The 27,553-nt window shown below is 37.8% G+C and overlaps 2 protein-coding genes across 2 annotated transcripts; both read right to left on the bottom strand.

Moving 5' to 3' along the window:
* Positions 1 to 87: 87 nt before the first annotated feature.
* Positions 88 to 14,081, bottom strand: LOC122088024 (protein FLX-like 3). The gene is made up of 5 exons (XM_042657164.1): positions 13,891 to 14,081; positions 6,466 to 7,003; positions 6,180 to 6,325; positions 657 to 736; positions 88 to 543 (listed from the first exon to the last, which is right to left on the bottom strand). The coding sequence occupies exons 2-5, from the start codon at positions 6,990 to 6,992 to the stop codon at positions 463 to 465; spliced, it is 834 nt and encodes a 277-aa protein (XP_042513098.1). The 5' UTR covers positions 6,993 to 7,003; positions 13,891 to 14,081; the 3' UTR covers positions 88 to 462.
* Positions 14,082 to 16,984: 2,903 nt separating this feature from the next.
* On the bottom strand, positions 16,985 to 24,126 carry LOC122089610 (cytochrome P450 90D2-like). The gene is made up of 9 exons (XM_042659333.1): positions 24,102 to 24,126; positions 21,121 to 21,361; positions 20,655 to 20,979; positions 20,375 to 20,524; positions 20,043 to 20,288; positions 19,837 to 19,926; positions 19,109 to 19,294; positions 18,817 to 18,941; positions 16,985 to 17,460 (listed from the first exon to the last, which is right to left on the bottom strand). The coding sequence occupies exons 1-9, from the start codon at positions 24,124 to 24,126 to the stop codon at positions 17,376 to 17,378; spliced, it is 1,473 nt and encodes a 490-aa protein (XP_042515267.1). The 3' UTR covers positions 16,985 to 17,375.
* Positions 24,127 to 27,553: the final 3,427 nt, after the last annotated feature.

Genomic DNA, 27,553 nt, shown 5'->3' with positions numbered 1-27,553 from the left:
AATGCGAGTACACATTTTAAAAAAAATGGATAATCCGAACTCCATAATATATAGCCTCTACTTTAACAAGATCTTCTCACTACAATATAAAAAAATATGCACTATTTAAGTAACATAAGTCAAGGTCAATGGCAATGGCAATGGCAATGGCAATAGAAATCCAAATGGTAGTATGCCCAAGGAATATCTCCTACTCTCCTAGGGAACAGAACTTGAGTCAAATACCCTACTTTAAATTTCACAGTAAACATTCATTGGGGGGGGGGGGTGGAACAGCAGCACATTACAACTCCTATTTGAGCAAAGTTTCTGATTTGCTAAGAACATTCTATTAATAGATAATTGATGCCACATGCACCTATTGATAAACATGAGACTTCTAGACCTTTCAGTCCCAGGGAACAGGAAAGCAACAAAATAGCAGATGCACTTCGTCCACTTCAAATGGAAAATATCCTGATCTCAGCGACGGGCAGCGCGGGGATTCTCAAGCCCCCATGAACCAGAGCCAGCACCATAAAAAGGACCCTTGTCAGCAATACCCTGCAAAAATTTATAGAGAATGTGACAAATTGAGAATAGATAACATACTCCCCATTAGGAATTAGAAAACTACAAAAAAAGAGAAGTTCAAAGAGGTATATAAGCATCCATACCAGATGAGCCCCATATCCATTCCCATAAGCAGAAGGAAACCCTCCATCAGGACTGTTGAGTTTTTTCCCGTAAACTCCACCTTGAGTCACCATACATCCACATAATAAGCAAGGGGGCAACAACAAGCCAAAAATTATAAAACAGTCATTATGCTATCTTTTGTTTGCCACATAACATGAACAATATGGAAATATGTGTTTGTCACATAACCGTAGGCAGCGAAACATACAGGAACACATAATTTTCATAGAATGATTTAATGAAAAACTGATGAAACAAATAGGATTCATAAAGCAGGGGTATTAATTGCAACAAAAGGTTTCCAGCTAACCCAAGTGTGTGTAAATAATGCCTATAAAGAGAGAAATAAAAATTCCTAAATAAACTCCAATCGCATGAGACATAATCAGGTGATTGTACAGGTCTACATTTCATGTAATTAAAGAAAAGGTTCCTTTACATCCAATTATTTGGCAGCAAACGTCTCGAGTCAATGTTAATAGACAAAGACAATCATACCAACAAAACTGTAGACTAATTCCATACATGTCCATAGCTGGAAATATCTAAAAATTCGGTTGAAGCATCACTCAGAAGATCAAATGCGCCGACAACCATAACCAAGCAAATAACAACAGCAACAATCGTAAGTCATAACCAGCATACATTCGTCACATAACACTCTTGATACAATTCTTCACTTCATCCAGCCCACTTTAATTCTGTGGGACACATCATACTCAATATCCCCTTCTTTGCTAATGATTGACCCCAATTATTTAAAACAATCTCTCTATGGTAGCTCCTGGTCCGCAAGTTTCACCACCTCATCACCTCTCCTAGCTTAACTGAAGGGACATATCATATACTCTGCCTTTGATCTACTTATCCTAAAAGCTCTTGATTCAAAGCATGATCTCCATAGCTCCAATTTAGTATTCATCCCTTCCATTGTCTCACCTATTAGAACAATATCATCAGCAAATAATACACGCCACGGGACCTGATCTTGGATGTGTTTGGTTAACTCATCCATGATGAGTGCAGACAGATAATGGCTTAGAGCTAATCCTTGATGTAATCAATTGTAATTGGGAATTCACTATGTTGGCCTTCTATCGTTTTGACACTCGTCACCACTCCCTCATACATCTCCTTAATTCTATCCACAAAGTTATTGGAGCCCCTTCTCTTCCCTAGGACATGCCAAATTATCTCTCTAGGTACTCTGTCATAGCCTCTCTCTAGGTCAATAAAGAAGAAGCAAACAATATCTATATAAATATCATGTTACCTTTTTATTTAAAAAACAAATCATATTACAGTTCAATTCAAGATCAAAACTGGAACCTAGGTGTCGTTTGGTAACACTCCCAAGGAGTGTTTTGTTGTTCTTTTGTTCCACGGTAATACAAACAGAACAGAAATACACTTGACAATGCCAGTTCATTTTTTTGTTCTTACGGAACAGACCAGGCATTTGGAACGTGAAAGAACAAAAACAGAAACAAAAATCAAAGTGTTCCTGATTCAGATAAATCATCTGCATAGGTTTATTTTATTGGAAATAAGCTTTGGGTTGGGTTACGTATTTATTGGGCCTCTGATCCAATGTGTTTTCGTTGTGATGGGCCACTTTAATAGGCCTATAATATTGGGTAGAAGCAGGGCATAGGGATCAGTTTAATAAGTGTCTTTATTTCTTTATTTTAATTGTAATTTAGTGTTTTAGTTGGGCCGGATTAGGATTCTATAAGTCCAGTCCTGTTTTGAGTAACTATAATTCATTATTTTAAGTTTTCCAGTAAGTTTATGTTACCTTAGTAGTTATGGATTTAGTGATGCATGACCAATTCCTTGGGCTGGCCAAACCCTATTGGGAAGCCCAATGGGGATAAACCAGATCCAAATTCCAAAGCTAAGTCATTGATCCAATAGGATATTTTTTGGATTTTAATTATTCTTTTCATTGGAGTTTTAGTAAGAGATAGGCTAGTTAGTTTTGGATTCTCTCTCTCCCTCTCTCTCACCTCTATTTTTTCCCCGCGATTCTGTATCCCTTCCCTCTCTCGTCTTCCCCTATTACTTTTTATTTGTTAGTGCCAATATGCTGTTCTGGGCGGTATCTGCAACCTACCAGATCTGAACTGAACTCTAAACTTGAGATTATTTACAGAATTGGCACAGCTTCCTTATACTTGAGTTTTAATTGTTGGAGTGGGCCCATAAGCAATCCCAGCCAAGTTTTCGGAACCCTGGTTCCACATCAGTTAGGACTTTACTTTTTAGAGTTTGAGTCTGTTTTTGAGTCTTTCATAGAAGTTTGTATGGGCTACAGCCTTGTTCATGAATTTGATTAACGGGATTTTGGATTCAGCCGAAGACTTAGTTAAGGGTGGAAGATCCTTGTGATCAGTCTTCGGCATTGACGTCGATGGCCAACAGGGTGAGTCATCCCCTCTCCTAGACACCATGCTCACTCTATTAAAGGAATGTCAAGTTGATGGGGAAGGTTGCCCTAAAGCGGTCGTAAGCAGTAACTCCAAGCACGCTACTATACATCGACGTTGGCTCCATACTGGGACATCACTATAGCGCCTGGGATTCTGATCCAGGACTGCTGGTGGGAAGCCAAAGGTCACATTCTTCCTCTCTACTTTCCGTTTTCATTCTCTTGTGTTCTATCGTATACCATTGTTGGTGTTAGCTGGGAATGATCTGACCAGAAATTGGAGGGGTTCAACATCAGTTTCTATTCCTGTTTTAATCTGCTCTTACTGTTGGTTAAACCCAACAAAGGATCATCATCAAACAGTGCTGGCGGTAGCTCTGTTTTGGTTCCCTGTTGGCTGAAATCGATTCATCTTGTTGGGGAAGGTCTGACCAGCAGATTCTCTCCACTTTTCAGGGTATTATAAGGGCCAGGACTAGTATCCCTCGAAACAGCCTCTCCTGCAAATCGGGGGTAAGGCTGTGTACATTTTCCCCTGACCCTACAATTGCGGGAGCCTCGTGCACTGGGATGCTCCTTTTTTTCTTTTTTTTAATAGTGTCCCTCGAGCTGGGTTTTAAGAGGATCAGAAATCTCTGATCTGGAGATATAATAAATCTCACAAATCTGTACTATTTTAATTTCCAGATTTTATTATTTGATTGTTGACTTAAATCCAGCCATTGGATCATCAATATCTTTTCGGAATTACAACTGGGTAATGCGGATCTGGGTTCCAAAATCGTAATTGGATCACTTATGTGCCCGCCCAAGTATCAAATGGCTCAAATCAAAGAACTAATGGCAAAACAGTAAATAGCTTGAGTTTTATAATAGGGTTACTCGTAAATAAAGGGAATCTTAAAAGTTTAAGTAAGTGATGGGCTATGAAGGGAAATGTGAACTATTGTGAAGGGACAAATTAGGAAGTAAAGTTAAGGTATGGGACAAAGCAAATTAAAATGGAAAGAGTGGGGACAGTTTGGGAAATACAAGGAATAACATAAGGACCAAAGAATTGTGGGTTAGAGAGGATTGTCTTCGACCTTTAGGTTTCAGTTATGGTGGAGGGCAAAGAGCCTTGCAGCCGACCCAGCCACCCAATCAAAGCTCAAAATTTCAAGAAAATCTGTGAGCAGGGTCGCCTTCTCCAGAGTCCAGACCTATTGTATTCAAGCTTCAATGACATCAAACAATAAACCTTGACCATGTATTCAAGTTTGAAAACTTTATCCAGGCGGTAACTACTGGTCACTGCTGAGTTTTCAGAGGGACAACTGTCAATATAGATGGTTCCAACCATAGTTGTCAAGGTGTCGCCTAGGCGAGACTAGGCGTCCAGGCGGTTTGCCTGGGGCCTAAGCGCCAGCCGCCTTGTTGCACTGCATGTCGCTTTGTGCTAATATTTGTTATTTCATTTACTTAAGATATTATTCATAAATAAGCAAATACCCCCTATTTGAATCCAATAAAAATAGTTTAAAAATCAAATTCCAAAAGGATAAAAAGTCAACCCCCCAGTCCAAGAACAAAAATTGGATTTTGGTTATAGGGACGATTTTCAACTTTTAAATGCTAGGGTTTTTCTCAATTATGAAAATTTTATAAATTCTATCATGTTAAAACATTGCTAAAAACCAAAAGTCCGGTAAAATAATATTTTGTTTTGATATTCATAAAATTATTTTCATTCAGGCGATTTTAACAGTATTCGCGCACTTAAAAATAAGTTTGACTGAAGCATAACTTTGTCATTGCAACTCAGATTTAAGTAATCTTAGATTTGTTAGAAAGCTGGTTTTATATTATAACTAATACAAAAAGTCTCATATAAAAATAAAATCATTTGACCAGTCAAACTTATTATAGAATAAGAACATTTCTCTAAATGTTGATTTTTTATAACTTAATATGACTTAATGTTAATTTTTTATGATTTGATGTGGCTAAATGTTGATTTTTAATGACTTGACGTGGCTTAATCTTGATTTTTTATGATACAAGGTATATATAACTTACTAAATAATATTAGAAAATAGGAAAAATAAAAAATAATACTTGTTCGCCTTAAGGCGGGCGCCTTCTCGCCTAAGCGCTTAGACAACCCTCCACCGCCTTGGTACGCCTTGGCACCGTGACAACTATGGTTCCAACCACTATGATACCACACCTAGAGTTGCCCAAGTAAGGAAATCCCAAGCTTGTAACCTGAAGGAGAAACAAGGGCAGAAGAAGGTGTTTGCTGCTCCTAATTGTTGAATCATTCAGACACAGCAAGAGAGAAAAAAGATCAAGCCAGAGAAGAAGGACAAGTAACAAAGGCGAGAAGAGAGAGAAAGAGGGGGGGAGGAAAGTCACACGGCCAATCAATACCACCAAGGTTTCAATTAAAAATCCAATTCATCTTTCAACTCCGCAATCTCCATCGGTTGCATCGGTATGAATAACAAAAGAAAACTCAACATGAAGGAAAAAAACTCTAACTTGGAAACTAACTCCTAATAGCTATCTCCTACTTGAGCAAACAAAATAAAAGATTGCATGTTAACCCCAAAATAGAAGCAAATAAATCCTAAAAGATCCTAATGGCTTTGATCCGAGACTGGATCCGGTTCATCTTCATCTTCATCTGGATACCCATACGGGTTTGGATCAGTCCACAATTGTGCACCTGCATCACTGGGTTATTGTATTCAACCAGAATTTGGTCTCCATTTAAGTAGTTGACTCACTGATATCTGAGTTCCTATATTTTAGGAACCATAGTTGCTAATTGTAGACATGCCCTATGTTTTACAACCATTGGAACATTACAGTATTTTGGGAATGGATAGATTGAAGCTTACGCTGCTGGGTGAATGATTAAAGATAGGTGATGCTGAAATAAGTAGGACGTTAAGCAGAAAATGAAGGAAATCTTGCAAGCCCAGACACTTGAATCGAAGATGGTTGATAAGGAAACACCAAATAGATTGGAAAAACAAACTTAAGAGTTAAGCTATCAAATTCTAAAAATATGGTAAGGACGTACCGGCAGCCCATGGTCTACCATCAACACTCGCAAGGTCTGCATGTAGCTTTTCAATTTCACGTGCCATGGAGACTAAATTCTTCTCCATAGACTGCCTGTGTTCCATGAACTCCATATTTGCCTTCTTTTCATACTCAACAGCAGTTCTGCAAAATAAATCTTTCTATTAGCCTTTGAATTTCAAACTACACATCCCTTTTTCTGACCTTCAAAATAAAATGATCCATAGCAAAAGCAGGCTTTGAAAGTGAAATATTGAAAGCTAACATAAAATTAGAGGATGAACCTAGCACGCATAAGCTCCTGGTGCAGCATATCAATCTCCTGTCTCAAACTGGGAATCTGTTGATTATCAGCTTGTAACCTTGCCATGTCTTTTGTGAGAGTCTGTACTTGTACATCCAGATCCTTCTTTGAGGTATCCAGCTTCTGGACTTGCATGCGCAACTGTACAACCTCATTTTTCAAAGGCTCAGCTGCTCGTAGATCAGCTTCCAGTTTCAAGCCCTTCTCAATAAGCTCTCTAGAATGAGCTTCTCTCTCCGCATGAATATCTGCAATGGTCATATTCATGTGATGCAGATCTTCCTTGGCAAGACCTAGCTCTTGCTGCAGGGCGATATGATCTTCAGCTAGTCTTCGATTGTCAGCCAAAAGCCTACGCATTTCGATATGCTGCATTTCAAGTTCTTCCTCCAGCAGAGCAGGGTGAGATGGTGGAGGCAATGGGCCACGAATAAATGGGCGTTCAGGAGGGAATCCACGCCGCCCATCATTCAAAGGATGTCTAGGCATACGATTTCTCCCTGCCATTATGTTTTATCCTACAACAAGAAGTGTAGAATCATGGCCTACAGTAAGCATAGAAAACTCAAGGAGATGCATGAAAATTTTTATCATAAACTGGACGCATGCAAAACAAACAATAGGAGGAGGAGAAACCAAGATAGAGCATGATATTACAAAAAACAAGAGCCTTGAGTCTTTAGAATAGCAAAAGAGACCATAAGAGTTCTCCTTTGGTAGGTAATTGAAGAGGTTGGAAGTTGACATCATGCCAACTATGTTTTCTAGAAAAAAAAAAGTAAAGAGTAAATGATTTTCCAAATACTGCCACTATGTTTTATTCTGAAGCCCTACATGTTAAGTTCTAAAATTATCTGCTTAAAGTTACAGAGAACCAAAAATGGCATTTGACATGGAAGTAACTTCCAAACCCATTTTTCTCTCATTTTGTCCCTAAATTACCAAACAGTAAATGTGCTTCCTCCTCATACATTCCAAGTGGAAACTTGCTTTCAAGCTTCAACTACCAATGGTGCTTCTTTTCCTAACACTAACCTCCGATGTTATCAAGGCGTAAGGCAACCAAAGGCGATGGAGGACGGTGAAAAATCAAGGCAACACCTTGATAACTATGCTAACCCCTCCCCCCATCCTAAAGATTTGAATCTTTATCAACTCATATGTAACCAAAGGAAGTGCTCTTGGTAGTAAAAAAGTGGGTAACTTTGGACAACTAGACTTAATGAGAACCGTTTCATTTGGAGTTCAAACAGAGGATTTTCTCCATTACTATCATTCTGAACAAACCAACTATCCTAGGCTTATGGGAGGTCTGATTGAAGACAATTCCTGTCCTTCCCTCATTCCTTGTCAAAGCACTAAGCATAAATAGTAAAAACTACTGTGGAATCTTTCATTCTTTTCTCTTTCGTACCCAATAGACCAAATAAAAATAAGGCCCAACCCTTAGTAAGTCACGGCAAAATAACGAGTATGGATACATATGGTTACTAGACGGGTCTGGGATTCAATAATAAGTTAAAAAAGTCGGCATAAAAAAAGGTGGGAGGGATGGTAACAATACAGTATATGTCTAATAAGGTTCCGTTTTTTAAATTCAGGAGCAAAAATACGGACATATATTCAATATGTACCAGACATGAACATCATTCAACAAACACAATGATAGCATCAGGAATACAAATTTATCAAAAATAAGTCTCCCAACTGAAATAAACACATTATAATAGCCAAAGACTTAATCCCCTCATACATCCCACCAGATTATCATAAAGCACATATCTATGCTCAAGTACCCGACAGGAAGAGGAATCTTTAACAAAAATATCTACTCACTAAGGATGATAATCTAATACTGACATGGAGAGAGAGTTTCACTCTTAACTGATGCAGAATTTCAGCTGGAAGAGAAGAAGACAAGCTTTTTGTTTTGGATTGGTTCAGTTTTCTAGGTCAAACCAAACCTATAGTTCAAGATTAGTTTAAGTTAGACTTAATTTTAAGTCCCTACTCACCCCCCCCACCAAAAAAAAAAAGTTTTTTAAGTCCCTTACCGGTTACATGGATTCAGGAAACAGCCTCTCCGCGAAGCGGGGGTAAGGCTCCGTACATATGCCCCTCGCCAGACCCCGCAGTAGCGGGAGCCTAATGCACTGGGTATGCCTTTTCTATAGGTTACATAGATTATGGGCTTAGTATTTTGGGGCTTTCTATTGTAATGGACCAATTTTATAAGCCCAAATATGCGAGATTTGCGGCCTACATAAAATTAGGCGATGGATCCTGGCTCTGCTTAATGGTAAGTTTCAGAATTCTTCCAGCAGGCATGATCGTGGGGCGTTAAAACTACCAGAATGGAAGAAAAGTTTCAGAATCCTTCCAAGTTCCAACAGGCAGGCTCGTGGGGGATTAAAAGTTAAAACTACCAGAATGGAAGTAATTTTATAGTTCCAAATCCAGGACTCAGATCAGGCCCAAACACTGGTCGAGTGTAGGCATAAGATAGAGGTTCAAAACCCCAAAATTTGGCAGTGATGTGATGGTTGGATAGGCTGTCATAAAGGCAGTTCAGAAATAGAAACTTGGGTTTTCAGAAATTAGAAACTACCACTCTGATGAACAGATCAGGACCAAAGTTTTGGTCGATGACTGTGCCTGATCAATAGAAATACGACTCTGGAGTGTCTTTGAAACCCAATAGTCGGATTTAGAGATATGGCTGATTTTTAGTTGCAGAAATATGACACAATAAGGGGAACTGCAAGGCATGGTTCTAAATCTCGGTCATCTTGGCCAAAATTTTGGAAGTTTGGGCCATCTCGGTGGACCCTAAGACAAAACCTAGTTTGAGGGAAATTTCTGAAAAAAAATACCGGCCCCCCCCCACCCCAAAAAAAAAAGGTTTCAGCCAGGTTTCGGCCCAAATCTCAGTTCCAGCCTGTCCAAAACCCGAGATTTAGTTCCTTGCTGCAAGGTCTGATTGACAGCAGTGAACCAATATTAAATCCAGAGCTGTTATGCTCTAATGAACAGCAAAGGATTCTCAAAATATAATACTGAGGAGGGCAGCAGATAAACTGAGGCTGCGTTTGGTAACGTTTTTATTCCAGAAACGACGTTTGGTGTCAAAAACGAAAATTTCAGTTTCTGGGTAAAAACGCCGTTTTTCAACGAAAAAAGGGTGTTTGGTGAATCTGTTTCTGGAACGGTTGCAAAACGCAGGTCATCTCTCCTCTTTGTGGGCTAAATTGTGAAAAATGAAGAGCTAGGGCGGAAGACAAGTTTATTGGGAACGATTTCCCTAAAATACCCAAATAGTTCCCTTTTTTTTTTATTTGGATCGAAACTTGGAAGACGGAACAGCTATTTCTCGTTCCATCAATTTTCAGTTTCTACTGTTATTTTTTCACTTTTTGTTCCAAAAAAAGGAAACTCGTCTATGATGCACCAAACACTTTATTCCGTTTTTTCGTTCCAATAGAACGTTACCAAATGCAGCCTGAAAATAATCTGAGAAGAACTTACTTGGAATTGCAGGAACTGATAGAAGAAACAGAAAATAAGATATGATGGAGAAGAAAAGGAATAGGAAAAAAAAGGTTCAAGCCTCCCACTTGCACTGCAGAGCAGGCCTCCAACCTAGTCTCCCACTAGGGGTTCTGCATCCTACAGATTTGCCTCTCCTAGTTACAGCATAGAGCCTTTTTTTTTTTTTTTTCCTCAAACTCAAATTGTGGGGTCTATGGAGACCCCTTCTCCTATTAATAGATTAAAAAAATAAAATAAAATAAAAAACTTCTTATGTGCGAGGGAATCCCTTGCAAAATAAAATTCAAACAAAAATGGAAACTAATCCTAGATTTCTTTCTAATTCTGATTACATCATAAAAACTGAATAAACCCCAAAATAGAAACAAAAACTAATTAAAATCTATCTAATAAAAATAGCCACTAATCTATAGTAGCCATAGCAGTCCTCCACACATGGACTAAAAGTCCATTACAGCTGTCCTCCAAATCTGGTATGGACTAGAATCTTGCAACTTGCAACCGCATGGGCCAGCAATAGGTGCAACTGCATGGACCATATGCAGGTCCATCTTCCTGGTCCAACTGGTAACAACCCATGGGCCTAAGGATAGCTAATTAGACTGAATCTGAGGGGCTACTACTGGTTGGATGGATATGGGCTGCCTATTGTTGGCCTTCTTTTCCTCCCCTTTATGCGAACTACATCATTAGGAGTTTGTTTCTATTTTCTTACAATTTCTCTAGACTTTCTATTTTCAAGAGTGTTAGTTGTAATGGAACATCTCCTTAAGCCCATGCATGGGACAGATTTCTTTTTCTGTTTTTTCTTAAATCTATAAACAATGAGAAGGGGGGCCACAGCCTCCCACATGTTTTGGTTTCAGCCTTTATTTTGTTCCTGTGGTTGATTCAGTTCCAGACCTGTTGTGATTCACAAGTTGATTGGTGGTAATTCCAATTGAGGCCTCGAGTGGTGATGACAATGTCATATACTTTTCTCTTTTCTAAATTTTTCCTTTCTTTTCTGTCCAGAAAATCAAGTACGTACCCTGTGACGGGTAAGTTCTATTCTTTTCTTAGTTCTGTTTTCCTGCAGAATCACAGTTCTGTAACTTCTGTCGGGTATTATTCTGTTAGTTCCTTTTCTGTTTCCCTACTGATATTTTGCTCTCTTACAGTTAACTGATCTGATTCTATTTCTGATCTGTCTTCAGGACCAGGTCAGACCATCGATTCCAGTCATTATTTGCTAATCTGTGTTCTTCAATCACAGCTTCCTAAACTCTCCTTTAACCTGCAGCCGATAGTTATAGTTACCATTTTCTGTGTTCGTTGCTGGTTACTATTTTCTTTAATTACTGATTGGGCTTCCTATCAAACTCTGGTTTTGATTCTACTCCACTTCTGTTGCCGTTTCCAATAGTAGTCAATGTGTCCCCTAGGCATCCAAACGCCTTTAGAGTATCAAGGCGATGCCCCACCTTAGCGGATGTAAGTAAGGCGACTGCCTTGGTCCGCCTAGATGGCTAGGTAGGCACCTTATGCTGTTTTGTGTTTTTACATTTTTATTTTTATTTGTTGTATACATATTCTTTTCCTGACCTTTTTAATCGGCAGTGTGCACGATTATAACGCTTGCGCTAAATGGAAACATTGAATCTCAAACCTTGCTATACTGTTGTACCTGGTTATCCATTATAGTTTATTGCTAATTCTCTACTAGAATCAATTTTGATTCTATGTGACATATAACTATCATTGAACTAAATTGCTGAAATATATTTTTTGTTCAATTTATATTTAACTGCTGGTTTTTTCTAGTTTGTTGTGAACAATTGGTGAGGCTTACAATGGATTTTAATTTATATGTAACTGCTGGTTTCTTTAATTGGCTGCTAATTTACTTATGATGTTTATGATGTGTCTATACTACCTATATGGGATAGGTGAAGAAAAGGGGCGCCTTGTTGCCCAGCGCCCCAACACCATATTGGGTTGCCTTGAGGCCTTGATAATCATGAATCTGATAGAGAGTTTCGAAATTCTGGTTTCCATATTGGGTTCCTAATCCCTGCAATTCTAGATTTACATAGGTTTTCTAACCCTAGTCCTTAGGTGATCCAGAAACCCCATATTAAATGGCTGCATAATACACTCAATTGTTCCTGGTATAAGGGTGTTCTCAGGAATTAGGTTACTAGTGTTGTGTATGGCAACGTTTCTGTTTCAAGTTATTGTTTATGAGTCAGAAACAGTTTTTGTGTTTCTGATAATTTGTAGTACTTCTGTACCAATGAATATTGTATGGTAAAACTGGAAAGAAATTATTTCTATCATTACAAAAGAACATAAACATGTATGGAATGCATATTAACAAAAGCATTTCTTCTGGTGGTGGTGGCGAGAAGGACGAAATGCTTGAGAATTTGGAGTTGTAAGATTAATGAAAATTTTCCCTTTCATGTGTGTTTGCCCCAACCTTTCGTTTTGTTTTTTCAGAGCTGCTTTTAATTGTTTCTCAAAACTGTTCCAAACATATTTGTCAAGGCGTCACCTAGGTGGACGCCTTGTTGGCTCTGCCTTGTTTTCAAGTCCCTGCCAACACCTTGGATCACTTAGATGCCATGACAACTATAGTTCCAAATGTGTTTTTTTAACTAATTCATTTATTTAAAATAAATAAATAAATAAAACAGACAAACGGACATCACATACGTGTTCTGTTCCAAAAAAACTACAAAGGCTCCTTTTTTTTTTTTTTTAACATTGCCATACAAACCCTAGGTTTCTAGTGATATCAAACTACACACTGATCTAGTGTTCGTGATGCTTGACCTAGTGGTAGAAACCAAATCCGTAAATCAGGTAGGAATGTATGACTAGAAAGATAGAGAACCATTATTCCCTAGATATTAATGAATAAAACTAAGAAAAGCGAGAATGTAAGGAATTGACAAGTGGCGTGTGCCATAAAGCATCAATTTCCATTCCAGTTAGGAATGTATGACTAGAAAGATAGAGAACTCTTATTTCTCAAAAAATTAATGAAGAAAACTAAGTAAGAAAAGCGAAAATATAAGGAATGGTCACATGGCACGTGCCATAAAACATCAATTTCCAAAGGATACCATTTTAGAATTATAAAATTAAAATTTCCCACTTTTTCATTGTCACAGGCAGTCAGAAGAATCATTATGCAGAGCATATTTGCTTGATGGTGGCATTGATGACAAACAGGCAGGAAAATTTAGTGGCGGCATGAAAAAACAAAAGGCTTACGGATGGCATTCCACTGATTGGTACTTCTCAGGTGTATCAAGGGTGAAGCCATCTAAGCGTAAAGATACCGACCTTTACGTCTGAACTAGAATGCACTAGGAAGAAAAAGAATATTCAATTTGCTGATATCGACAGCTTTCTTTTCAAGTCCAACAGATATCATTCGATGACTTAAATTTTTCATTTACTTTCAACAAGCATGTATACATAAAATAGAGAGTAGAACCCTCCCAATACAAGAATACGAGATAACCTAATTCTTTTCAACACTAGTAGGCTAGACCTTTGAAGATAACTCTGATGGGATTTCAGTGTGCCAGATCTACAGAACACAAGAGGATTGCGAGGAGACATGCTTTAAACAGTGTTGAAACATTGTTGCAACACAATCCGATCAAGTCGCTCAACACAATCCAATTTAGTCGCTCAAATTTTTTGCAACACATTCAATCAGATTTAGTCTCTCAAATTTCTTACAACACAATCCGATTCAATCAGACAAATAAAACTCAGATTCCATAAATAAAAATAAGGAAAAATAAACCCTTCATCCATCTCTAACCCCATCAATCACTACAAAACAGAGATAGGATACCTCTTTGAAGATGCAAGCTCTGTTCTACTCTCAGAGCTATTGATAATAGAGGTGGAGGTGGAGGTGGAGGTGGCGGTGGCGGTGGCGGTGGCGGTGGCGGTGGTTGGTTTCCGATGAAGTTAAAACCCCGCTTTTGATATGGTATGGCCGTACGGGGGCGGACTGGCTCTTCAGTCTTCCGAGTGTAAAGGTTTCACGTAATAAGATAGGCATTGAGAGTGCGTTTCAGAAAAACGGAAATCGGATCCCCCATTCGACACGGTTGATTCTAGGGTTTTGGTCATCGGATCACTGAGTTTGAGGACTCCTAGTTAGAGGAATCGGGACCAGACTGGGTAAAGCGGACGAATCATATTTTATTTGGGTTAATCAGAAGTTCAGAACTAGAGGGTCATGCTTTTGGTTTTAATCAGGGCTGTTTTTAATTGAGCGAATCGGCCCTTAAACAGGATGATGTACTAATAAAGCCTTAAACATAAACTTTAATACATTTTATTAAATCATCGACAATTTAGGAGCACATTCAATAATTGATAAAAATATCAATATATATCATATTCTATCAAAAGAAATCAAAAATCAACATTTACATACAAACAGTTGGGTTAAATGTGTTGGGTCAAGTTGGGGTTGTAAACGGGTTGGTCCAGTTAAGTGGCCATCGGGCTTACCCTTTGCATCATGTACTACCTGTTTATAAACGGGCCTATATTGAACTCGACATATTTAATAATCGGTGCAAGCTAAGTTGGTCTTTAAATGATCATGCCCGATTGTTCCAATCAATGTGGGCTTGGGATTGACAGCCCTACTCAAAACCATAGTTGTAACGAAATCTATAAACCCCCAGGGCATTTAAAGGAGCCTAAGCACAAGGTAACCAAGGTGTTTGGACGCCCAGGTGACAATTTGACAACTATAATCAGAACTTTTTTACTATAAAATAAATAAATATTTATATACATATATCCAAAACTTTTTTTTTTTTTTGGTAAAAAAAAAATATTATTCATCAACCTAGACGCAAGGGGATCAAAATTATTATTTTAGGTATTTGGGTTCAATAGTAAATAAAAAAGGTAATTTGATATTTCATAAATAATTAATTAATATAGAATGGACGAAGTGGAGAGATGCGTTCAAAGTATATTGTGATCAACATATCCTTTAAAACTTTAATAAAAGTTAATGAAACAATCATAAGACCAATTATGATGTATAGTGTGAAATGTTGGGTAATCAATTATGATGTATAGTGTGAAATGTTGGGTAATTAAGAAACATCGTGTAGATAAACTTAGTGTGGGGAAAATGATGATGTTGAGATAAATAAATGGTAAAACTATGAAGGATGAAATAAAGAATGATCGTATTAAAGCTACTTTGGGAGTAGCTCCAATACATGATAAAGTAAGAGAAAGTCATTTGAATTGGCATGACCATGTTCAATAAAGGTCTTTGGATGCTCTAATGCAAAGGGACAATTTGATTCAAATTGAAAAATCTAAAAGAGGTAAGGGTATACATAAAATGATGCTGAATAGAACTTAGATATTATTTATTATGACGTCAAATAGAGCTTATTGGAAGGCAAAGATCTATATAACCGACCCCATTTAATTGGGATAAAGATATGTTGTTGTTGTTCTACGAGCAAAAGCAGACAATGTCGTTTTCTAAATAATAGTTTCTCTTTACTTAAAATAATTAATATAAGGGAAATTGAGCCATAGAAGGCAATGTGGGCCTCTACACCCAAACACAAGGAGGGGCGAAATGATTATTCCCGCCCCTACGAAGAACAAAAATCACACCACTATTAATGCTTTCATGTTTACTCCAATTGATCCCCCACACTGGTATAAGAGCCACACTGCCTTATAAGAACCATTTCCCTTAATATAGTAATAAATGTGAGCAAGGTTGTTTCCACTAGAATATTGCACATTTGCACTTATCCATTTGGTGATCATGTCTTGGACCCAACCAACATTTTTTTGTTGGGCTTTTGCATCAAAACTCGCCAACCCAACTCCCATCGGCCCTTTGCAATTTTATGGGCCGGCCCATTACGTGGGGAGTTCACCCTTTACGTTTTGCTGCTTATATTCCTATCACTCGCACAATCCAATACATGGTGCGAGGAGGCAGTGGACGGCTGGGAGTACCCAGGCACACACCCCGATGTGCTCTTGGCCGTCCACTGCCTCCCCACACAGAGGATCCTCAGGCAGTAACCCTAGGCTTACTTTTAATACAACATATATGTTTATCATTTTTAATTGGTCTCTCATGTTTCCATGACCTCAATCCCAAATCAAAACCTGCTTACTATTCCAATCGTGTCTACACTATTAATCAAGATAAATATACTCAAGGCCTCATTGAATTGGTAAATCTAACTGATGATAAGAAGGTGGATACTTTTATGTAAATGTCAGTATTCGAAATAAGTTGGAGATCCACTTTCTGATCCTACTATATATCGACAACTTATAGGCAATCTTATTTATCTTACTATGCTCGTGTTCACATTGCTTATGCCATGTCCACATTGTGAAATGGTTTGTATCTTCTTCTTGCCCGTTGCACCTTATTGTTGTTTCATTGTACTATTTGATATTTGCGAAATATACCAACACAAGGTTCATTATTCTCTTCTTCCTCATTACTTAGCTATGTCCACATCATTATCTTATAGGCAAAGTAATGTTGTGTAACCAACATAAAAAGAGTGGCAATTTAGTTTATTCTATTGTGTATATAATTGAATTGTGTTATAATTTATACCCTCCATTATAAGAGTATTTTTCTACTTGTATATATGAGACAACTTGCATATAAATAAATTCTAAATTTAGGTGAATCAACCAAGAAGATCATCCACCGAATTCTCTTATTTTTGGTTTTAGCAACAAAGGTCTCAATTCCAATCAGTTGACAAACTAGAGAGAGAGAGAGAGAGAGAGAGAGAGAGAGAGAGAGAGAGGGGTTGATTTTTCATTTTCTTCCTTTTCATTTGATACCTTCCTCCTTTTTGCCTTACAATAATGTGAAGAAAGTAAAAAAGACAATCAGACAATGAGACAATACAAGCTGCAAACTTTGATCATTTCTTGCTTTCTCTCCAACACAAAATAGCTTTCCATTACAAATTTACTGTTCTGATAGGGATCTATTCCTAATTTAAAGACAAAATGCTGGTGCAAAGTGCAAACCTCTTAATCACTTTAAGTTGATTTGTACAAAGTAAACAGATACGGTGAAAAGGAGGAGGAATTAGATGTTTTTGGCCCAACAGGATTTGAAACTACCTTACATTCTCTTGTCTGTATGTGGAAAAAGAGAAGGACAATTGTGTCAGACTGTGACAACTTCCACACGTTAGCAATGAACTCAGCTTCTGCTTATTGGGTTTTGAGACTTTTTGGATTGTTTGTTTGCTTGTCCCCTTGCATGAAGGGTCAAAAGTTAAGGGTTCCTAGTTACCTCCTTTTGACCCACACTGGCATTCTCTTTTTCAATCTTACTGTGGGGAAGTTGATTATTGAATCATCCTCAGCTACCCACCTGCAGATTTCAAAACAAAGACCTCTTTTTAATAACAGATGGGAAATATGAGTGCCACAGATTTTGATGACTTGAACAGAAGAAGAGGAAGAAGAAAAGATTTGTGCGTTTTTTTGTTTGGTTCCAATCCCACGGAAATTAAGGGCTTATGCTGTTTTGCATGTGATGTATAGGGAAATGATGTTGTTAGTCCCCAGGTCCCCCTCGTGAACAAAGGGGGAATCTAAAATATATAGTCTCATTGGTTACATTACAAGTACTTGTTTTTGCTCAAGAGGCATGTGTACGTATGGCTCTTCTCTATCTCTTATTTTTTGTCAGATTTATGTAGGGTTTTCTATATGATCCTCACAAGTTCTCTTGCTTAATTTGATACTCTAACATTTCACCTTTTTTTCTATTTTGTTATGCCTATATTGTATTGTTATTGGTTGTAAAAATGCAACCCTAAAATGATACAGAAAATTATGGAAAAACAAGAACAAGCAATGTAGACAAGTTTACGAGATTCGGTAAGATTGCTTACGTCTTCAGTGAGATGAGATCTTTCTTCATTATCAATGGAGACTAGGGTTACAACGTTCATACTCACACCTCTCAAATTGCTTGCATTACAGAGAAAGAAAACCTCGCTACAAATATATAGCGAGAAAACCTTAATCCGGAAAGTACAAAACTGCCCTCAAATAAAAAATTTGAGCGGGATCACCATCCGGCCTGTCGAGGCGCCTACTCCAGTACTTCTTGGATTAAACTACGATGGAATACAAGACATCGTACACCAACAATTGGTGAAACATGATCTCCAAGATTGGAGATTAGGGTTTCTCTATATTGTAATGCGTTGAACGCTATATATAAGGTGTTAGCTCGCAAGGAAATGTGGGTTAGGGTTTTGTAATTTCTTCTTGAGAATAATAGAGGCTCTGGTTTATCACTCGACCATGGACAGTTCATCTTGAACGAATCACATAAATCATTGTGTTTTACCTATGTGTAGTTTTCTTCTGTTTTTCTTTCACTATCGTTGTTTTGTTGCTTTATTAATTTCTGATATAATTAATTGGAAGGGGTTCCCTAAAAGGCAGTGTGGCCCCCAAACCAGCATGGGTCCATGAGAGCACCAGAAGAAGCATCAACAAGGGTGGGATTTTCACATTTCAATAGAGGTCGGGTAGTCTTTTCACTCCCCACTGTGTCTAGTGTAGGAACCACACTGCCTTTTAGACTACTTTTCCCCTAATTGATGTTACAGACTCCATTATTGTGCACGGTTTTTCTTACACACCTCTAATTACCCTTTTTACACGAGAGAGAGAGAGAGAGAGATTTTTAACTTGCAAGGGTTGTGGGTACCTGAATTGAGTCACAAAGTGGTGGAGGAAAATAGAAGCTTCAAGCCTGGCCAAATCAAGTCCTGGACAAAGCCGCTGTCCACCTCCAAAGGGTGTGAAGAAGTTACAAGAACCCGTGTCTTTGTCCTGAATTTATTAAAAGCCAAAGGTTAAGGCATTGATAGATCCCTCCCTTGTGTCTGCCTGTGTTTGTATGGTGTGAAAGAACAAAAGTTCTCAAAAAGGATGAATAAAAAGACAGAAATGTAGAAAAAGCCAAAAAATCACAAAAGGAGGAGGGCCCTTAATCTTACTTGCCACCTCCATGGATTGAACTGGTAAGGCCAATCATAATGCTGTTCATCAAGATGAACTGATCTGAAGTATGTAAAGACACACCATCCCTTGGGTATCAAATACCCTTTTATCTCCACATCTTTCATGGCCTTACGCATCACTCCTATGATGATGTTTCCCATCCTTAGGGTCTCCGTTATTACCTGTTGCAGTGTATATAGTAATCGTAAAGTACATGAATAATATGACCATCATCATGGGTTATTTAGAAACGAAAACCTAAAATGATGCAAAAAAGAATGAAAATCATGACAAACAAACAATCACAGAACATAAAGAATTTATGTGGTTTGATATGAGATCTGCTTCACTATCAATAGATAATAGGGATACAGCCACTCGTCCCCATGGCTCTCTCAGATCACAAATAATGAACCATAGCTAAAATTTATAGCGAAGCCTACTTTGGCACACATTAACGAAATACCCATATAGCCTAAAAATAGTCATTGGCCAATTCATCAAGACCCAAATAACGAAGATAATTAACACATACAAATACAAGGTGGGCCTATTTCTCTGAGCCTCAAGGCTTTAAGCTTTACAACTCTTTGAACCAACCCACAAATCCATGCAATAGAATACAAGACATCATACTCCCAACAGATTAATATGGTACAAGAGACTACTGCTTCTGTAGTTCTTCGTATAAAATGGAGAATTACAATCCAAATTCATAACTTACATTTTGTGTGAATGACAAATCCATGTAGTCACTCCAACATAAAGGTTCTCCAAGTTTAGCTTTTAGTCTTTTCAATTTCATGTTTTCCTCCTGGGATGGCCAAAGGGCTTTCTTTATCAAACCAAAACAACAAAAAAACTACAGTACTAGCTAGATTTGATAAGTTCAAATAAAAGAACAAAAAGGAAAACCAGTCGGATACAAACCATCAATTGATGAAGAGCCATAGGAGAATCACTGAGGTACATTATAGCAAGAGTTATAAGGAGGGGTACTGAATCCTCCCCTGGAATCATGAAATCAATCATGTTATCTGATATTAGTTCATCTGTTAATTGCTCACTTGTGTCACCGAGCAATACATCAACCACATCTCTTGGAATGCTTGGGCTGTTCTTCCTCCTTCTGTCTTGGATAACCTCATGAACCAACTTCACCATTCTTTTCTTTGCCTGAAAACAATTGAGTTAGAGACAAAGAGTTAAGATAGCAGCAATTTCTGCAAACTGATTAGGTTTAATTGTACAAATCAACTTGCCTGTAATGATCTGTAAAGCTGACTTCCTGGTATCTTTACTGGTAAGGAAATAAGACCAGCAATGAATTCTTCAAATCTTTGCTTTAGGAACTTCATTTCTTCACCTGGCTCTAAACTAATCAATGCTTTCACCAGAACTTGAAATGCAATCTGATGAAAAAGTTGGTAGCAAACTTAGCAAGTAAGGATTCTTAACATACTAGTTAATGATTCTAGAAATGGGTTCTACTTTAATTTTAAGAGAGAGAGAGAGAGAGAGAGAGAGAGAGAGAGAGCTGACATTTTTAGTTTCATCTTGGATGTAGATGAGTTGATTGTCTTTCCAAGTATCCATGGATTCTTGCAGGTACTTCTGCATATCTTGGGTGATCTGAGCCTTGAGGTGAGGTGATTTAAAGAAAGCTCCAATGAGTCCATGGACTCTTCTTTGTAGACTTCCATTGATCCTCAAAATGGATGAATTACCCATTAACTCAGTGAGTGATCTTGGGTAAGATGGCACAAAAGACTTTGCATCACTCTGCAGAACAAACCTACTAACCTCAGCATCTGTTGATATGATGGTTGGATTACCAAAGATGTGTGATTTGAAGACATTTCCATACCTGAACAATTCACCAAAAAATAAGTCAGTAAAAAACTAGGTATCTTAAACCCTGTTGATCCTTTCGAGGTTCATACGTTATTACTGCATTAAAATCAATTGATGGTAGTGATGACATAATTTTATAACAAAGCTAACTCACATGCGGCGACGCTTGTCCATAAAGCTTTCAGGATGATCTGAGTAAGCACAAGAGATGAACTGGAAGGTTTCACCGATGAGAGGCCATCCAAGAGTTCCTAAAGGAAGTGGATATCTGTATCTTGATCTGCTAATTCTGGTTATTAAACTCTTACAGAGAAGCATGAAGAACAACACTGATCCTGCCAAACCTAAAATCCAAGCACTGTCCATTTTGGAGAATTTCCAGTTCAATACCACTACTTTTTACTCTTCCACCCTTAAATATAATCAATGATGATGACAACGGCGGTGATGAGGACCACGTTTTTGTATATGTTCACGCGTGTGAGAGAGAGAGGATGATAGTGCTTAGGCTTATTAATTTTTTTTAGTAAAGGTTTGGGCTTAATTAACGCATATCTAATGCTATGAGCCAAATTTGGTCCGACCGAATCCAATCCTAGCGAGGGGAGCATGGTTTTAAAACTCAGATCGGATTGGTCAGTATTAACCGGATCGAATAGGTATAGGCCTTGACCAAATACACTGGTAAGTTATAAGGGTAAAATGGTATTAAAAATAAAATTTTTAAAAAGTAAGGATAAATCCATCCGATATATACAGTCTAATTCAGTGTGATCTGGATTGATGTTAAGTTTTAAAACCTAGGGGAGAGAGAGAGGAAAATATTGAACTAAAGGGAAAATCATTATGTTTGGAAGTGTGGCCTATGCCCGTGTTTTGATGCTTCTATCTCTCTCCTTCTTATGTGAAAAATCATCTATATCCACCGCGATCTCTGAAGTAGTTTGCACTCTCGGACAGAGAATCACTTCCTTTATTTAGTACAAAGTTGAGGCAGAATCAATGGAAACGGGCCACATGAAAAATGTTATGCTAGATTATCTCTTTTTTTCCTTGGGTGAACAACTAGATGTTTCATTTGGTTGCAAAGGAAATTAAAGAAAAGGGAAGTTCAGGTTCTCAAACCATTTAAAAAAAAAAAAAAAAACTATTGTGATCATTAACCCACATGATTATATCATTAACTCTAAATCATTTCATGTTTGATTACTAAATCTTTGAAGACTGAAATAAAAAATAAAGGATAAAAAAAACTATTGTGATCATTAACCCACATGATTTTATCATTAACTCTAAATCATTCATGTTTGATTACTAAATCTTTGAAGAGTGAAATAAAAAATAAAGGATTAAAAAAAAAAAAAAAAACTATTGTGATCATTAGCCCACATGATTTTATCATTAACTCTAAATCATTTCATGTTTGATTACTAAATCTTTGAAGAGTGAAATAAAAATTAAAAGATTACTAAATCTTTGAAGAGTGAAATAAAAATTAAAGGATTGAGTTCCCCATCCAGTTGTGTAATGTACGTTAGCGCCTCCCCACAATAGGGGACAACTGGCATTTCATAAGAGAAAAGAGAGAGACAAGGAAGTGCTGGATAATCAATCTTTCACCCTAGTTTAGACAATCATGTCGGTTAATGATTGCAAAAATATCCTTTCCTAAGTAGAAAATTTTCTCTTCCCTTTTCTACAATTTCCTTTTCTCATGTCGGTTAATGATTGCAAAAATATCCTTTCCTAAGTAGAAAATTTTCTCTTCCCTTTTCTACAATTTCCTTTTCTCCCTAGTGGAAGGAAGCCCTTGCTCCATCACCGCTCGAGTCAGCTAGTTGTAGGTTCGAGTCAGTACGCTCCGCTATTGCTCATTGATCCTATTGAAGCTCTGCTTACTATATGGGGGCTTTGGCCTAAGGGGCTATGATCACTATCATGGAACACATTTTTTTTTTTCACATTATTCTATTCAATGAACAGACATGTAAATAATCTTTGATATATAATGGTCGTTTTACATGTTACTTCACAACTATATCAAGTATTGTCTTGCTCACTGCCGATATCCATGTTGGTATGAGCACATATCAGTCAAATTGATATCAGGCCTTCAGTGAAACTGAGTCAATACGATATCAATATTTAGAACACTATCCACCAAGGTTCGGTGAATGCTGATATCGATTTGATTCCATTTTTGATCGGATAAAAATACCTCTTAATTCAATTAAAAAATTTTAAAAGAATCTTTTATTACTATTTTACTCTTTATTTGTATTGATCCACCGATATAGAATCATAAAAAATGAGAATCAGTTAAGATCAAAATCAATCCGATTCGATTCCTCAAACCATGCTGTCCACAGTTGAGCCATGAGTGAGAGTAACCCCACGGCCAATGATAGTCTTGTGGAACAGTAGAGTTGGGCTTCCCTTGCAGAGAAACTGGTGGCCTCGTGCTTACATGTGAGACTCAAACAAGTCCTACGCACTCTCCAGTCTCCATCATATCAAATAGCCGACCTCTTCTGTTTCTCTCCACCTTGGATCTTTTTATAGTCCACACACTAGCCAATCTCGCATGTTACTTTCATTCCCAGCCCTTCTTTCTCTCAATTTTATAACCAGACGTCCCATGTGGCTTCTTCTTCTCTTTTAAGTTTTACCCAAAATACTATTATAAAAATTTATGGAAGAAGGATCCCAATGAGGGGTGCGAGTTTCCTATCAATGAGGGGGTAGCTGATCCAGTTATTGTCTAATAAGAGACCTTTAATATAGAGAGAGGGGGGTCCAAAGAAGAAGGATGTGAGAAGGTGTGCACAAGAATTAACTCATTGGCATCATAGGTTTTACAAAAAAATTATTCGAATTTTAAACACAAAATAAAAAATAAAAATAAAGCCTCTCTTCTCTTTTCTCTCTCCTTCCCTTTAACTGAGCATTCTTCTTACAGTAAAATTTTCCTCCACTTGTTGAGCAGTTTCATTCACCCAAAATTCTATTGTTACCATTACACGTCCTCTACTAGTTGAAGGTTCGAAATCCTCTCCGTCTTGCATTGACACGCATCCCACTGCAATGATGATCATCAATACTTATTCAATGTAGTAGTAGATGTGATTCACATACCTAATTCATGCATCACATCATGCATTTTAGCATGGATGAACTTTGAAGCTTTCCAACAAAAACGTCAACTTTATTTCTCATATCTCCGAGGGGATGCATTTCATCACACAGTTTCTTCACCAATGGCAAAATTATATAAGAAGTATTTCCCAGTGGATCTCCAAATATAGATTAATAAAGAATGTATGATCTTTTGAAAGGCTGTGAAAACCCAGAAAAAATAAAAAGTTTTTCAATGATTTGTTAATAGAAGAGAATGCTCCCTAGCATTTGGGCTTCGTGATCTACCTACATAGCAAAGAAAAGCAACAGAGAAGAGAAAGAAAGACTCAAGTAAAGGGGGAAAAAAGGAAACAGAGAGGTAAAAATAACGCATAAATGAACTCCATTTAAGCAATTTTTATTCAAATTACTCTGAAAACAATTCTGCATTTTACCAATTGGGATGAATTTGCTGCTTGTTATTGACAGATCATTTCCAAAAAACAAAGTCTATATAATTTTAAGGGTAAATACATTCTCATTCAATATTAACTATAACAAGGCTGACATCTTCATCATCGCAAGACGACCATAGACCCCAAATTCCCCAAACTAGTTCAGAAACCCAAAAGCAAGAAACAGAAAGCTCACACAAACATTTACACCCTAAAACCCAAGCCCTCTGCTAAAGTTTATTGTTTCTCCGCTGTTACTCGTCACAACATTGAGTCCTATCTTGAGGGAAGATGAGGGTAGTTAACATAAAAGCTCAGTACATGGAAAGCCTCAGGCGATCTTGACCTTGATGGTCTTGGGCTTCTTGGGTTCCGGCGGAGGTAGCTTCTGAACGGTGATAGTGAGCACACCGTCCTGGCAGACGGCGGAGATGGCTTCTATGTTGCATTCTCAATCATAAAACATGAGTGTGAATAAGGTATAACGGTCATTTTAACTCTTCATTTAACAGTGACTAATGATAGGGGGTCTGAGTATAATTTGATGAAACAGAGGAGGTGGTCTTATAATTGTGACATTCTCCAGGGGGTGGCGCAATAAATTTCCCTTTCTCTTTTTATAATATACAAGCACCATTGCAAGTTTCATCCAATCAAATCACTAAATCCCATTTTTTGTTATTCAAATCTCATCATCTGGCTGTCTTTTAATTTTAAATTCTTGTTACAGCATCTTCCAATCAAATCTCTTAAACCCACCAATTTTTTTCTCCGTCCTATCTTTCAGCTTCTAGTACTTGTGCTTCAGCAATTAATAATCAACAATGCCATGTCCTTAAGGATCTTAATAGAATACTTTGGATATCTTATTTTAATTTTAATCATACGTCGTACTTTGGATTTGGTCTACTTCTTGGAGTTTGCACATGAACCTATAAGGTTTTTAATTTTTTTTGGGTAATTTATAATGCCACCCCCTAGAGAATGCCAATATTAGAGGGGACACCCCCTTTTTTTCACCAAATTAGACTCGGACCCCTACCGCCAATCTCTGTTAAGCCAAGAGGTGAAATGACTATTATACCCTTTTCACTAAAATTCATTTTAACCCAATTCTCCTTCACCCCTACCTATTCTCACCAGTGGCACAGTGCCGCCATTGGCGGCGTTCTTCATCACTGCACAAAGGTGAGCGTATGTAGCTTTTCCCCCTATTTTTGTTTCTCATCCAGATGCCTCTTTCCTCTATTTTTGTTTCTCTCTCCCAGATGCCATCCGTGGCTGTTAAATTTTTCCATAGGGGAAGGGAGGGAGTGATAGATGGAAATAGGATTAATGGGATGATTTGGATTTGAATTAACCGAAAAGTAAACTGCAGAAAATGTAGAGAGAGAGAGAGAGAGAGAGAGAGAGAGTAGTGAGAGAAAGAGTTATTCCACCAGAACGTCAAATTGCTCTCAACTATTGGAAAACATGAGGAATGTGTCAAAAGGGTTGTAAATGTTTTTTCTATTGGTGGTGGATGAGAGAAAGGTATGAGGGATGAGGTTGTCGTCGGAGATGACATGTAGGAACCAAGGATTCCATCCAGATCGATTGTGAATGGCTTTGCAAAGGCCATCATCTCCGATGAGTGGTGATCCGAAGGTGATGCAAATGGGAATGTTACTATTTTTTTTTTTTGTTGATGTTCTCAAGCAGCCATAAGCAGAAGAGTGATGCTACCCATCCTCCTACAAACTGTCCCGTTACAATCACCGGCCTTGAAGGGTTCTTCAATCTCTATATTACACAACATAAACTTCTTTTAAAGCAAACAAAAAACATATTTGGTGGGGTAAGAAGACCTAGAGAAAAAAGGATGGAAGAGAAGGAAGGGTAAGAAGAATAAAGTAGCATCCACTATAGCAGCTAGGGGTGTCAATTCTTAAACCGAACCGGTAAAACCGGCTGGACTGAACCGATAACAACACGGACTAAACCGAACCGAAGCCTTATTGGGTCGGTTCGGTTTGGAGTATTGCAACCCTAAACCAAACCGAACCGCACCGAAAACCGAATGAACCCGAAACCTAACCGAAACCGGCTCAAAACCCGAACCAAAATTGAAACCAAACCGGTAAGAAACCGAAACTGTAATATCCCGCTTCTTAAGCCCGGTCTGATTTCGCGATTTGAACTGGTTAACTATGCAGGAACCGAGCCAGAGGATATTAGAGCGGGCTCCTTATGGGCTATGATGGCACGGGTGACCTTAAACAGGGCTCCTTATGGGCTATGATGGCACGGGTGACCTTAAACACCGGCTGGCCCGACAAGTCCGAGCCAGTGCCAGAAGAGACGGGAGTGCCCAAACCGTGTACGTGCACCTACCATAAGGCTATGTACGGATAGTACAGGTATTATATCCGTATTTTAAGGTTATATACGTACTTAATAAGGGGCATTTTAGTATTTAAAATACGAATATTGTTGTTGATATCAATTAATAGGGTTATTCCTTACAGTGACTAACGTAGAGGGTCCGAGTCTAATTTGGTGAAATGAGGGGAGTGTCCTTATAATACGCATTCTCCACGGGATGGCATTATAAATTACCCTTTTTTTTTTTTTGGAACTAGCTTAAATCATGAGTTTGGTCACAATAATATACGACTATACTAATAACTTGGAAAAGATTCTCTAAGCCAGCGTACCCTACACTTACACACATTCTCAATTTTTTTTTTTCTCTTTTCTTTAATAAATTAATAATAAAAAATGCATAGGCCTAGAAAAATCTTTAGGATCAGAGAACCCTTTCCCTAACTTAGGCACGATTGATTTTGCTTTTAGAAACATGTTTTCCCGTTTTCTCTGTGCTTAGAAATGGAAAAACACCTAAAAAACCGTTTGATTTTTTTGTTTCATATCACTTGTTTTTTGAAATAGAAACAGAAATTTTATGCCTATTTCTGTATTTAGAAACAAGAATGGAGAAACAAGTCATTCTTATTTTTCTGTTTCTAGAAACAA

The sequence above is a fragment of the Macadamia integrifolia genome, chromosome 9 (genome assembly GCF_013358625.1).
Source record: "Macadamia integrifolia cultivar HAES 741 chromosome 9, SCU_Mint_v3, whole genome shotgun sequence".
Taxonomy (NCBI): domain Eukaryota; kingdom Viridiplantae; phylum Streptophyta; class Magnoliopsida; order Proteales; family Proteaceae; genus Macadamia; species Macadamia integrifolia.
This window is presented reverse-complemented; position numbering and strand designations above follow the sequence as displayed.

Excerpts from the sequence above, each read along its gene's own strand:
- LOC122088024 (XM_042657164.1), bottom strand. The coding sequence starts at position 6,992 with ATGGCAGGGAGAAATCGTATGCCTAGACATCCTTTGAATGATGGGCGG. Across the intron at positions 737-6,179 it reads TGGTAGACCATGGGCTGCCG|GTGGAGTTTACGGGAAAAAA; the intron begins GTACGTCCTTAC and ends TGGTGACTCAAG. Across the intron at positions 544-656 it reads ATGGATATGGGGCTCATCTG|GGTATTGCTGACAAGGGTCC; the intron begins GTATGGATGCTT and ends AAATTTTTGCAG.
- LOC122089610 (XM_042659333.1), bottom strand. The coding sequence starts at position 24,126 with ATGCATGATGTGATGCATGAATTAG. Across the intron at positions 20,525-20,654 it reads TCCAAGATGAAACTAAAAAT|ATTGCATTTCAAGTTCTGGT; the intron begins GTCAGCTCTCTC and ends CTTTTTCATCAG. Across the intron at positions 19,927-20,042 it reads TGGCTCTTCATCAATTGATG|GAGGAAAACATGAAATTGAA; the intron begins GTTTGTATCCGA and ends TGGCCATCCCAG.